Below are 13,599 nucleotides of genomic sequence, written 5' to 3'. Positions count from 1 at the left end.
CTATCATCTAGTTTGAGAAAACTGGACAAATATGCAAAGATTATGTTTAAATATGATAATCACCATAATTAATAGCAAATCAAGAAATGTGAAACTATAAATAATCTAAGTATTCATTAACAAACTGATATATGATTTTACTCAAATAATGGAGTATTACTTGTATGTAAATTTCCACTGACAAGGAGTGAGCTCCATAACATACAGCTGACGGGAAAAAAAAAAGATTAAAAATGACATATATACATCACTCATCATCAGGGAAATGCAAACCAAAACTACAAAGAGGTATTACCTCACACCTGTCACAATGGCTAAAATCCACAACACAGGAAATAACAGGGGTAAGTCAGGATGTGGAGAAAAAAGAACCCTTTTGCAGTGTGAGTGGGAATGCAAACTGGCGCAGCCAATGGAAAACAGTATGGAGCTTTGCCCCAAAATTAAAAATAGCATTACCCTATGATCTGGGACTCACAAAAATACAAAAAACCCTAATTCAAAGGGATACACGCACCCCTACGTTTATAGCAGCATTATTTACAATAGCCAAATTATGGAAGCAGTTCAAGTGTCCGTCAACAGATGAACAGATAAAGAAGATGTGGTATATACAATGGAACGTTACTCAGCCATAAAAAGAAGAATGAAAGCTTGCCATCTGCAACAACATGGATAGAGCTAGAGAGTAGAATGCTAAGTAAAGTCAGTCAGAGAAAGAAAAATACCATATGATTTCACTCATACGTGGAATTAAAGAAACAAAACAAAGGAGAAAAAAAAGAGAGAGACGAACCAAGCAACAGACTCTTAGTTATAGAGAACTGATGGTTACACAGGGAAGAAGTTGGTGGGATGGGGAAATGGGGATGGGGATTAAAGAGTACACGAAAATGCATATCCAGTAATTCTACTTGAAGAATTTCTCTTAAGGAAATGACAGTACTATTTTCCAAAGACTTAGAAGAATGGTAACTGTAATTTAAAATAGCTAACATTTCTTACAAATGATCTCATTTAATCCTCACAACTGCTATTACCTCCATTTTACAGTTAGCTTGTTCAAATCACATAGTATATGAAAGAGCTGGGAGCTGAATAACACGTATGACACATCTTAGTAGAAGAAAGATCACACCTTATAAATTATACCAAAGGACTCCTGCTTTTATTCAAGGCAAGCAGTGAGGAAGTCACTGGAAGCTGCTGAGTGGGAGAAACAACAGGGTCAGGTGTGTATTTTGCTATGTAAAGAGTGGTTGCAGGGAAGACACAAACAAGATGAGAGACACTTGTACACATTAGAGAATTAAATGTAAATGGAGAGAAGTCAGATCCAAGAGATGTGAAAAAAAACAAAACAAAACAAAAAAACACTAAACTAAAATCAAAAGGACCAGTGACCAGTTCAACCTGAGCTGTTAAGGAGAAGGAGGTATTAAGGATGACTCCCAGGTTTCTGACTCAAGTGAATGTGTAAATGAGAGTGCTCTTTACATTACAGGGGGAGAGAGAAAAAGCCAAATTTTAAGCATGTTAAGTTTAAGGTGATTATGGAGCCTAAAGAGGAACACCCTGCTGCATTTTTAAGTCGGGGAAGGGGAGAAGGAAATAAAGCTTTGGGCTTCAGTAGCCATATTTTAATTGCGATCATGGCCAGCAGAGGAGATCGTGCAGGGAGAGTGAGAACAAAGATGCTGGAAATCAAGGGAATACTGCTGTTTTAGGAAGAGATGGTCCAAAAGAAGCTGTTGCAGAAAGTCAAGAAAAGAGTTTCAAGCAGGGAAAGTGTTTCCAGTGAGTTAGTGCTCAGAGAAGTCCCGACAGCAGTCTTCAAAGTCTTTCTTTGATTTAGCAATGAAGTGACTGTGGACAGGGTGTTAAAATGACATATATATTATAGTTATACATACGGAGAAAGAACTGCACAAATTATCACCAAAATGCAAATGAAATGAGGGTTGCCTCTGGGTGGTTAGATACTTGATAATTTTTACTTTCTTCTTTATAATTACTGATGTTGCTTAAATTTTCTAAATAAATACATACTGTCTTTGATATAGAAAACCATGTTCTTTGTGTTGAAAAAAGAAAGTATATTTAGTTTTTTTTTAATTTTTTTAAAAAATTTTAATTTTTGAATTTCTTTTCAGTGTACCAGTGCTCCATGCAGTACATGCCCTCCATAATACCCACCATCAGGCTCACCCACCTTCCTTCCCCCCGCCCCTTCAAAACCCTCAGATTGTTTTTCAGAGTCCATAGTCTCTCATGGTTCATCTCCCCCTCCAATTTCTCTCAACTCCCTTCTCTCCATCTCCCCATGTCCTCTGTGTTATACTCCACAAATAAGTGAAACTATATGAAAACTGACTCTCATTGCTTGACTTATTTCACTCGCATATTTAGTTTTTAATACTACAATTCCACTTGGGAGATTATCTTGAGAAAATAATTGAAAAATGCATGAAAATATAGATTCAAAGGTATCTAGAACAGTGAAATACTGGCAATAACCTAAAAGATCAGTAGTGAATCTGTTAAACTAACTTAGGGTTAACTATATAATGGCATACTACAGAAGTCACTAAAAATGTAGACAAAGATATATTCATTACTAGGTCAGTGATCTTGGAAATAATACATATCCTCTGGGAATCAGTTTCCTCATCTGTAAAATGGGAATAAAAAGAACACTTACCTCATAGTGCTTTATCTAGCTTATTAGCTATATCCTACAGTGATCGGAATTAAAAAACCTGATGTTCATGAGCTTCCTTCAACATCACGTACCCCTATTTCAAAACTGACTTTGCTCTATGCTTTTAAAAAATACTTCAAAATCAACATTCAACTTGGCCATAAATCAAATTAAGAAGATACGCATCTAAGACCACAAAGGCAATGAGTATCAAAGTTGAAAACAGGAAATTCCTATAACTTCTATTCTGTTTTTTAAAGACTCCTATAAATAACACAAGCAAGCTTATTTATTCACCCATGCATGTAGAAAACAGTGCCTGGAAAACAGAACAGGGCTGATCCAGATGCTTATGGGCCCTGGGGCCAGTACGAAATCACCTAGATTACGGCGACAGAGGGAACTGGATCCCTACCTAACCGAATAACACAATTTATACAGACATACTGGTTAGCTTCATCAGTTTTACCATCACTGTCCGTTTATTTTGTTGCTTTAAGCAGCTGAAACCAACCTGCCATGGTCTCTCCCAATCGAGTGGAATAGGAAAGGCTCCAAGCCATGTTCCTATAAAGCTAGAAATTGTAGTGATCTGAAGACTGTTCTCCCAAATGGATGTAACTCTGTAAAACACAAATATGTAAATCACTGGTGGTATCTCTCTTAGCTGCTAGAGAATCAAATAGTAGTGCCAATAACACTACACATACAGGTTCTGTTCATTTAACAACCAGCTCAAATTGACATCTACTTAACCCTGAACTATTAACAACCAATTAGGAAGATGATATAAATGTTTTTCAGTTGGAAAGGTAGTATGTACACATGGTGAGAGTCAAACAATCGGAAAGAGCATTTGCAATGAAAGCTAAGTCTTCCTCCCACCCTTATCCTTATCAACTCTGGTTCCTCTTCCCAGTGGCAGCTGTGATTACCAACAGAGTACATATCCTTCCAGACATACTTTATTCATGCACAAATATGTTTGGAATGAAATATGCATAAATGTATACATCCTTTATCAAAATTAAAATGAATCATGTTATAAACCCAGTTTTGCTATTTTGTTTTGCCTTGTTTAACAGCTATACTAGTACTCAACTAGTCTTTCCTATGGCACATTTCATTTAAACAGATCAACTCTATTTGGTGGGGGAGGGGTAGAGAAAGAACAAAAGATTTCAAAAGATCCAGCAATTCTGCCTACCATTCTTATTTATTAAGTGTGTATCTTAGAATATAAAGGTGGAAAGACACAATTCTGCCATTCTCTGCCCCTCAGAGTGTGACCACTCAGCCATGTGGAGCACGAGTCTGGTTACAGAAAAGTAAAACCCCACCACAATGTAGTACATCGGGTTCCAAATATTCAGGTGTTTAAAATGCAAGGTTGACTTATTATCAAGTTTATGAGAAGCAGTTTCTTCTTCCAGCAAGTGTGGGAATTACTGAAGACATCTGTTTTGTTAGAGGATTTCTTTCATTAGAAACAGGCCAGACACATAAAATATACACTGAATTAAAGTAGCCCCAAATGACACGTCAGTTCATAAGCCAATCCCTCCATCAACTGTCTCTCTCATTACTGCCCCTCCCCCACCCTACAAAAGATAAGAACTTCAGCTCTTGAAATCGATTTTCTGGAAGAAGACTGGAGCCAATCGCCATAGGCCCAAATTCACATTACTTTCTAGGCAATTGTTATTGTTCTTTTTTATTTTATATAACACCTAAAAATGCAAGTCAATTTCTTTAGCTAGCATTCAACAAGAGAGCTGTTTCAATCTCGGAGGGGAAAAAAAAACTGATGAGTTTAATGTAAAGAGGTAACTGTACTGTTTGGGCAATTTAAAGGATTTCCTAGGGTTATTTTTGACCATCTGTGGCTGTCAAATGTTGGCTAGTTTTCACTTAACACACAACTCCTGTATGTTGCAATACATAATGTGTCTAGAGACCTAAAGTTTGGGAGCGGTTGCGAGCCAGGTTTACTTTCTGCTGGGAGGGGTTTACTTCTTCCATTTTGTGGAAGAGGAAGTTCCGCCAGAACTGGAAGAACCAGTGGCATGTGGGCTTGATGAACTGGAGAAAGCCTCGCAGGTAGAAAGAAGGAAAGTAAGATTGGTTGAGGCTGAGTGAAGACGACGAAACAAGGCTGGAAAAGTAGGTGAGAGGATTTTAAAAAATAAGATCTTCGCTGAATACAGTGAAAATCTGCCCCAGATAACCTTTCCCCAACCATAGAATTCACACATTTAAAGTGCACAACCCAATGTTTTTCAGTGTATTTACAGCTGTGCAACCATCATCCCAAAACACCCTTTTACCTGTTAGCAATCACTCCCCATTTTCCCTTCCCTCTAGCCCCAGGCTACCATTAATCTACTATCTGTCTCCATGGATTTGCCTATTCTGAACATTTCGTATACATGGAATCAAACATGGTCTTCTGTGACTGGCTTCTTTCACTTAGCATAATTTTTCAAGATCCATCCACTTTGCAGCATGCTTCCTTCTTTTTTATTTCCAAATAATAATGTATTATATGGATATAATCACATTTATTTTTCCCATGCATCACTTCCTGGGACATTAGAGTTGTTCTTTCTGGCCACTATGCATAATGCTACTATAAATAGTCACACACAAGTTTTGTGTGGACATATGTTCTGATTTTTCTTGGGGATACAGTAAGAAAAGGCATTGCTGGGTCGTATGACAACTATGTCTAACCTTTTAAAGGAACTGCCAGGCTGTTTTCCAAAGCAGCTGAGCCGTCTTATATTGCCACTCGCAATGTCTAAGAATTCCAATTTCGCCCCATCCTTGCTAATTCTTGTTATTACTGAAACCAGCCACCTTAGTGGGTGTGACGCAGTATCTTATTAGGGTAGATTTAGGGTTAGGATTTTGGAAAAACCTGAAAAGTCACACTAAAGAAGCCACTGAAGGTTTTAAATCAAGGGAGATATGATCAGAGCTATGCTTCATCAAGGGTCCAGTACACAGCTTATCTAACATCTAAGCTCCAAGTTCCTTGGGCTAAGGGGCAAGATCCATGCCTGCACATTTTTCATTTTTATAGCACACTGAGGCCATCATTTACAAAATGTGTAAACACGTAAGAAGCTGTCCTCTATTTTGTTTGATGTATCCAAAGGGGTTATGATCTCACACATAATAAATATTTTTAAAAATGGACCTAAGACCTAGTTTTAAAAATAGAAAAACTCTGTAACATATCTTTGTAAAATTAAAATTTAATATTCATCAAAATCATAATACATATCAACACCTTCAAGGTCCCAGATCACAGTCAGAGGGTGACACCTACTACCAATCCCTCCCTACACCCCTCTCTAGTCCTTCCTGATTTCTGCTTCCAAGGCAGAAACTGTAAACTCTTCACTGTTTCTTCTATGTATCTCAAAATGCAAAGATCATACATTAGGTATAGACTTTTCAAGATGTAGTTACTCCCTGCTTTCTACACTGGAAGTAGAGGACGTAGTACCCTTTCCCCACAAGCCTTCAATGAACACATACTCATCTCTCCCTGAATCACCATCCCTCCTGCATGGTAACACTTCCTCTTGGCTGAAACAACAGCAAAGTATCTACATCATTACGGTCATGAAAATGTTCAAAACAGCTGAACCACATAGTAAACCAGTCACATTTCTTTTTTTATAGTAATTTTTTCATGTTCTTTGGATGTTAAGAACTGCCTTGCTTTATCCTCCATTTGTTTATGTACCTGTCACTAAACCATCCTCAAATATTCCAAAAAAACTAAACATCACCTCTAAATACTTGTTTGTGCTCTGTTTTCCTTCTGTCTTTCTTTTTGGAGGCATCTCACCTGCTCCCAGCTGGACTGGCCGCTCCCTAGGCCTCAGGCATAGCTGCTGTCCTGTAAGTTCCCTACACCATCATCCTGTGAATTCCCTTTGCCTCTCTCAATGCTTTTTGGTGTCCTGCTTCCTAAACTCCCAAGACTTACTTATACTCTCATTTTTCTTGACTTTTTTTAAAGTATCTCCTTCAGTAGATTCCTGAGAAAGGGTAAAATAGATTTTAAAGATTGTTTAAAGTCTAAAAAGCACTTGACCGTAACTGTTGAAAATCATTTTGCCTCAGAATTTTGAAGGGATTGGTCCATTATTTTCTGTTTCCCACATGAAAAGTTCAGACATTCTGGCTCCCACTCCTCTCCAGGTAAGATGTTCCTCCCTCCACTGTCCTCTCTGGTAGCCTTGGGAATTTTCTCGTAACTCTGGGTCATCTAAAATTTCACAACCCTATGTCTTGGAGTGGGTGTCTTTTCAGCCAGGACGCTGGAAACCCATGGGCCTTCTTAATCAATAATGTCAAGTCTTTTGGTTCTTGGCATTTTCTTTTTAATACCTTAAGATTGCCCAGATACCTTAAGATTGTCTTTTTCTTACTCTTTTGCTGGGAATACTACCATTTGGAATTAGCCCTCTGATTTTTTTTTTTAACCTTTTAATCCATTTTCCATATTTTTGCCTTTTCTGTTTGATTAAAGGAAATTTTTAACTTTTTGTCTCTATTTCTGTTGAATTTTTTTCTCTCATATTTTTTAATTTCCAAGAGCCTTCTTGTTCCCTGAATATTCCTTTTGACTGTATCCTGTTCATGTCTTATGGATATAAAACAACAGACATTTTTTAGAATTATCTTCTGGTTTTTATATCACCTTTGTTTCTACTGAGTTTCTTTTTTGTTTTCATTTCTGCATTTCACTTTAGAGGTGTGCCTGAAACACCTAGTGATTGTTCATTTCTCATTCTACGAACTGTTCAGAACAGGCAAATCTAGAGAGACAGCAAGTATTTTAGTGGTTGCCTGGGAAGGGGGTGAGGGGGTGTGCCAGGGTGGGTAGGAGGGGGACTGCTAATGGGCAGAGTTTCTTTTTGGCATGGTAAGATGTTCTAAAATTAGGTTGTGGTGATGGTTACAAAGCTGTGTCTATACTTAAAAACCACCGAATTGTATACTTGAAATGATGGGTTTTATGGTATGAAGTTGTATCTGAATAAAGGTATGTCTAAAAAAAAAACAACAACAACAACAAAGAAGCACACTAAACAGATGACTAGATGTTCACTGTGCATGAGCAGCATGAGTCTCCTGGTGGGATTCACTGTACCAGGGAGTGAATAGGAACCCTGCCTTTCAGAGAACCCTCAAATGTCAGGAACTGTAGGTTTTTCTTTTGTGCTGTTTTTTTTTCCCCTGAAAGTACTTTTCTATACCCCGCCTAGCCTGGCTGTCAGTATTCTGGGCCAAAGGAGTGAAAAGGAATAGGCATGTGAGGATTCATCATTCAATACGCAGAATTTCATTTAATCCCCATTCCCTGAAGAGACCGTACCAAATAGCTGTAGGATCTGGGGCCAGCCAGAGTAGGTGGGGGTAGAGTTGTATTTACTCCATCTTCCCTTCCTCCGCTGTCTAACTTCTATTGCTTATATTACTTTTATAATGCTCCCATTTTGTTCACTGTAACCCTAATTTGTAACTACTTTTTTTAATGTAATGAGTCCCCTTAATGTGCAAACTGCACGATTCCTTCATTTGGGGAAGCTGTCTTCCATCAAATCTGAATTACTTCCTGTTTTGTTATTTTAGGAACAGTAGCTAGTCTTAAGTTCATCTCCTTTGTTCTCTGCATTTATCATTTCTTTTCTAACTGCTTTATTCTTCCCCTCTTTCATTCTGATTGGCTCAAACCTTTCTTCCAAGCTAGAACTTGATTTCTTAATTTGTCTGTTTCTAATTTATGACCTGTGGTGTGTGGTTTGGATTCTCATTTTATGTCCTTAATTCTGCAATCTCCTTCTCCACCTCATTTTTTCCCATCATCTTATCTTTGAGCTTTTATTGAATTTATGCTCTTAATGACACTTTTCTATGATAAACCGTGTAGAGTTTGTTTTTTTCCCCTGGGTACTATCTTCTTCCAGACTGGATTCTTTGGTCTTCCACGTGCCTTTTTCTTACTATTCTACAATGTGTTTTTATGGTTGCCGTGCCATTTCTTTTCATCTTGCTCACACTTTGCATGGGCACACTGCCCACACTACATATTTGCTCAGATACAATGAGTGAATTATCTTTAAAACTGTCTTCCCAACTTAAATAGCACCAATTTTTCCTGTCTTGAAGCTGCATTTGAGGATCGGATGTTATTCACTACTCAGTTTTCTGCAACCTGAGGCAGAAGAAAAGAATGGAAGCAGGGAGACAACATAAGGGAAATGCTATCTGTGCAATTTAATCAGTAATATTCTGTTGAAACTTAATAAATTGCTCGACAGATCAAACTTCCCAAAATTTCTAACCAGAGCTTATGCATCCCATTAGAAATCAGATGAAGCTACAGTGGTAGCAGTCTGGCCCCTTGGCAGAGCCCAGTAGGCAGCAGCCCTCATAAATTGTTAAAAAGGAAACAGCCCTGACTGGGAATTAGGGAAACAGCACTCTATTGGTAGGTTAAGTTCATATTCTTCAAATCAAAACTTTAGCTGGGCAGTCCCTGTCAACTTCTTTTGATCTAGGAATTCCACACCAGGAATCTAGTCTACTGAAACTATTGTACAAGTATATAAAATTATATGGTACAGAGATGTCAGAATAGCATTATTTAAAATCCTGAAAACTTGAAAATAATCTTCAGTAGGAAATTAAATAAACCACGGTACAGGGGATGCTTGCCCAACATTCATCTCACCCCTGATGGTCAGACTAATTAAATCATGGTGATTCCCTGCTCTCTCCCAGTGATTAGCTTATAACAGCCTGAGGCTAAGAACAAGGAGACTCAGTGAGAAGCACAGTTACACTTTGACTGTCTGTGTCTAGAACCATACAATCTCTATCAGATAATCAGTTTCCCGATTGTTGAAACCAATATAAATGGCAGTATTCTTACTTAAGGATGAAGATATACTAAGGACATTATGCTAGAAGAGGTAGAGGTAGATTATACACACATACAGCTAGCAATGTTCTTAAAAAGTTAAAAAAGAAGTTATAAAGCAGTGATAGTATAAACTGCAAATATGTGATACTTGTGGACAAGCTTAGACTAAAATCTGTCGCAATGGTTGCTTCTCTGATAGGATTATAGGATCTTTAGCCTTCTATATTTTTCTATTATTTGCGTTTTTACATTATATATTCTTTTGTAATAAACAAGATTAAAAATAAATTCTTTTCTATTAACTAATTTATAGCAGTGCTGACACTGGTTTATTCCCCTTCTGTAAGTTTCCATGACAAAGTCATCTAAATTCTATGTTCCGGGGTTAATTTTTTCATAGTTAAGGAATGTATACATAGTCAAGAGGGCTGAGACTAGAATAAATGGCTCACTACCCTGTGGACAAACTTGAAAACTGAAACAATATTACAGATCAATCTTCGTAACAACGAGCTGCAAGTAACTGTCCATATTATTTGCCTCCACTGAAATGCATCCTATCAAACATTAATTGAAATGACCATGCTGAATGCTTACTATGTTCTAGACATTGTATCAGGTGCCTGGGGTAACGAACAGTGAGCACTGTGGCTTAGATAGACCGACATCAAAACAATGCTTCTTCAAATGGAGCTGATCTTTTAACTATTCAGCTCTTCATCTAAAAAGGAGACCCCACATAACTCTTCCTGGTGGCTAGAGATAATTTACAGAACTTGACTCCCCTACTGAATGAATATTAAAACCAGTGCCTCTTTGCCACTAAATTTTCATGCCTTATCATGGCTAAATTATCCTTTTTAAATAATGTATAAATTTTTGGTCATTTTAAATGTCCTCGGTAGTTTTTTCAACATAAAATCGATTACCATGAAAGATGACCAAAAATGCCTGTCTTTATCTAAACAAACAAGTCTTACTATCTTGATCTTGGCAAGATAACCACAAATTCAGGAACCTATTCAGAAATTCAAGTTTTTCAGTTCACCAAAAGTGGTCAGATCATAAGCTAAAACATGCCAAAAGCAGCATAAAAGAACTGATAAATCAAAAAGCGAATTCCAATGAAAAATATAGGTTTAAGGTAGTCAGAATATTACTTTCTTTTGTAAGAAAGTCTACAAAAGGAAAAAACCCCACAATAATTATAACAGCAAGGTAACAAACTGAATTATACTAGTCACATTAAGTATGCTCAGTAATAAATACCAAATAGAAGTTGGCAGAAGAGACCAAATTATTTTTCTACCTTCAGGTTTCTTTAAAATAGCATTCCTTTGTATTTTTTTAATATAGAATAACTTCATTATTTACTTTAAGGAAAAATCTTGTTAAATAGTGTCATTTATGTCATTTAGTTAAGTATTAAATCTCAACAGCAACAGAACTCTTGGGACAGAATTCCTACACAGTTCTCAGGATCAAAGCTTTTATATTTCTCAGTCTTCACTGGGTTATCATCTTCAATATTAATCATGCAAATAAATAAACAATTTGGATATAGTACTTATTTTGCATAGAAAAGTATAAAACACTTATATTGATTCCATACCGAGCAAGATGTAAGCCCAATTCAAAACTGGCCTGTTCGTTCTGAACATTTTAGTCATATTTCAGTAATACCAAAACAAAACAAAAAAACGCTTCTGTGTTTTATAGGCTAAGACATAGGATAAAGGATAAAAATATTTAAAGCCCTAAAATCTTTAATCAAAGTATTTTATGAACTTTTAATGAATTAGAACTAGAGCATAAGGACTTCAAATCAGAACTTTAATTTCTGTTGTAAATAATTATCGAGTAGAAACAAAATGTATTATTCCTGTTAGTATAACCTCCAATTCTCTGAAACCAAAGTTGTGACTCAATATAAATAATGCTAACTGTGTACTGGGGCAATTCTGAAATAATATACAAGTTGTATATGTATTTCATATTATCACTTCAGAACCACCAGATCTTTGCATTTTAAAAATATTTTTGCCTAACGGTGAACATTTAAGAAGACCAACACTAACATTAAACAAGTTAACCTATCAAATTAACTGTTCCCTTAATTCATTCAAAATTTGACATGCTTTCTATGCGAAATTCTTAAAGTGTGATAAAAATGCTAGGGAAGAAACTGAACTATCGCCTGGGATGATGGAGACATGAAGATTTAAGTTGCTCTCTCATGACAAAGCTCAAATTAATTTTACATTAAACCAACTGAAAAAATTTCCTCCTTCTCCATGGTTGTCCATGCCCTGTACTCCTTGGTCTGCTACCTAAACCAGGAAGAGGTACTAAGACAAACAGCAGCCAGGATTGGAAGAATGAAATATAAAAATGCTCCCTGACATTTGTTAATCCATTCGACAAACATTTCTTAAGCATTTGCTATTTGATTTCATTTATCTCACTCAGTTCTGATAATAACCCTGAGAAGTGGTTTATTAGTATTCTAACAGTATTGCACATGAGGATCTCTGCAGTTAAATGAATAGCTTCTCTAAGATCACTTGGGCCACTACAAAGAGAAGGCAGGAGTTCATTTTCTGACCCTCAGTGTGGTCTTCTAAAACCTTCTGTCCTATCAGATGATCTGCATTCAAGTCCCAGCTCTACTGCTTACTGGCTATTCCAGGGCTTGGGCAAATCACTAAACCTGTCAGCTTTCCAGTATCTTCACCAAGAAAAATGTGAAAACAGAAGTATCTTACCAGAATGCTGTGAAATTTAAATGCTATAAGAAACATGAACATGCTTGGGACGCCTGGGTGGCTCAGTTGGTTAAGAAGCTGCCTTCAGCTCAGGTCATGATCCCAGCGTCCTAGGATCAAGTCCCACATCAGGCTCCTTGTTCAGCAGGGAGTCTGCTTTTCCCTCTGCCTCTGCCTGCCACTCTGTCTGCCTGTGCTCACTCTCTCTGACAAATACATAAATAAAATCTTAAAAAAAAAAAAAAAAGATACATGACCATGCTTTAAAAGTTGTTACTTCTGCACATTACTATTTCATGCCCCTCCCTGTGTGATGTTAACTGTTTCATATTACAAACTGATTGTTTTTAGCTACAGACCTCCAGCAACTGAGCTATTATCTTGTTGCATGTTAGAAATTTTCGAAGGCTATTTTTGCAGTCTACCGAAGTTTAGGTGGCATAAAAGAAATCTAAAAACTTCTTGATACAGGCCTAACTTTCAATACTCCCCAAATAAGCTTAATATGCCAAAACCTAACCTATTATAATTTTCATTTTGACTAGGTACTATATTACTATGGTTTAAATTTCAAAAGACACCAAAGAGTAGTTAGTTGGTGCAAAGTCTTCTGAGCTGGTCCCCTAGCTTCTCAGACTCCCTCCCCAGAGATAACCAGTATTTTTATCAGTTTCTCATGTATTCTTCCAAAGATACACAGGTCTATCTATTTTCTCCTGCCCACTTTTTACATAAATGGTAGCATCCTACATACATTTCTTCACCATGCTTTTTTCCACTTAACAGCGTATCAGTAAATAAAGAAATGGTTGGGTTGTTGTTGTTCTTTAGCTACATTAAATTTAACATAACCCACCCCTTATTAAAGGATATTTAAGCTGTTTTCAAAGCTACAATGAGTAATCTTACACATTCAATATTTTGTAGGTATGAAAATATACCTAGTGCATAAGATCCTAGAAGTGGAACTGCTAGGTCAAAGATGGGTATTTTTATTTTTACAGATATTACCAAACTGCCCTTCACAGAGCTTGAACAAATTTGTATTCCCATTGGCACTACCTCCCCAAACCTTTAACACTATGTATTATGAAACTCACAGATCTTTGTCAGTTTGCTTGCTAGCCGGAAAATGGTATTCCCCTTCCTATAATTTTTAGTTTTACTTTGTTATAGATCCTTCT

The 13,599-nt window shown here is 36.8% G+C and overlaps 1 protein-coding gene across 5 annotated transcripts in view; it reads right to left on the bottom strand.

The window, feature by feature from the left end:
- Positions 1-13,599, bottom strand: part of PIGF (phosphatidylinositol glycan anchor biosynthesis class F) — a 113,565-nt gene that overhangs the window by 12,969 nt on the left and 86,997 nt on the right. For 4 of the 5 annotated variants that reach the window (XM_059134559.1, XM_059134555.1, XM_059134554.1 and 1 more), the window contains exon 5: positions 3,216-3,324. The exons of the other annotated variant lie outside the window; for it this stretch is intronic. In XM_059134559.1, the coding sequence (XP_058990542.1) occupies positions 3,216-3,324 (109 nt within the window). The remainder of the gene's footprint in view (positions 1-3,215; positions 3,325-13,599) is intronic. 5 annotated transcript variants of the gene reach the window in all.

The sequence above is a fragment of the Mustela lutreola genome, chromosome 9, assembly GCF_030435805.1.
Source record: "Mustela lutreola isolate mMusLut2 chromosome 9, mMusLut2.pri, whole genome shotgun sequence".
Classification (NCBI taxonomy): Eukaryota; Metazoa; Chordata; class Mammalia; order Carnivora; family Mustelidae; genus Mustela; species Mustela lutreola.
The sequence above is the reverse complement of the archived record's forward strand: the minus strand, read 5'-3'. Positions and strand labels throughout refer to the sequence as shown.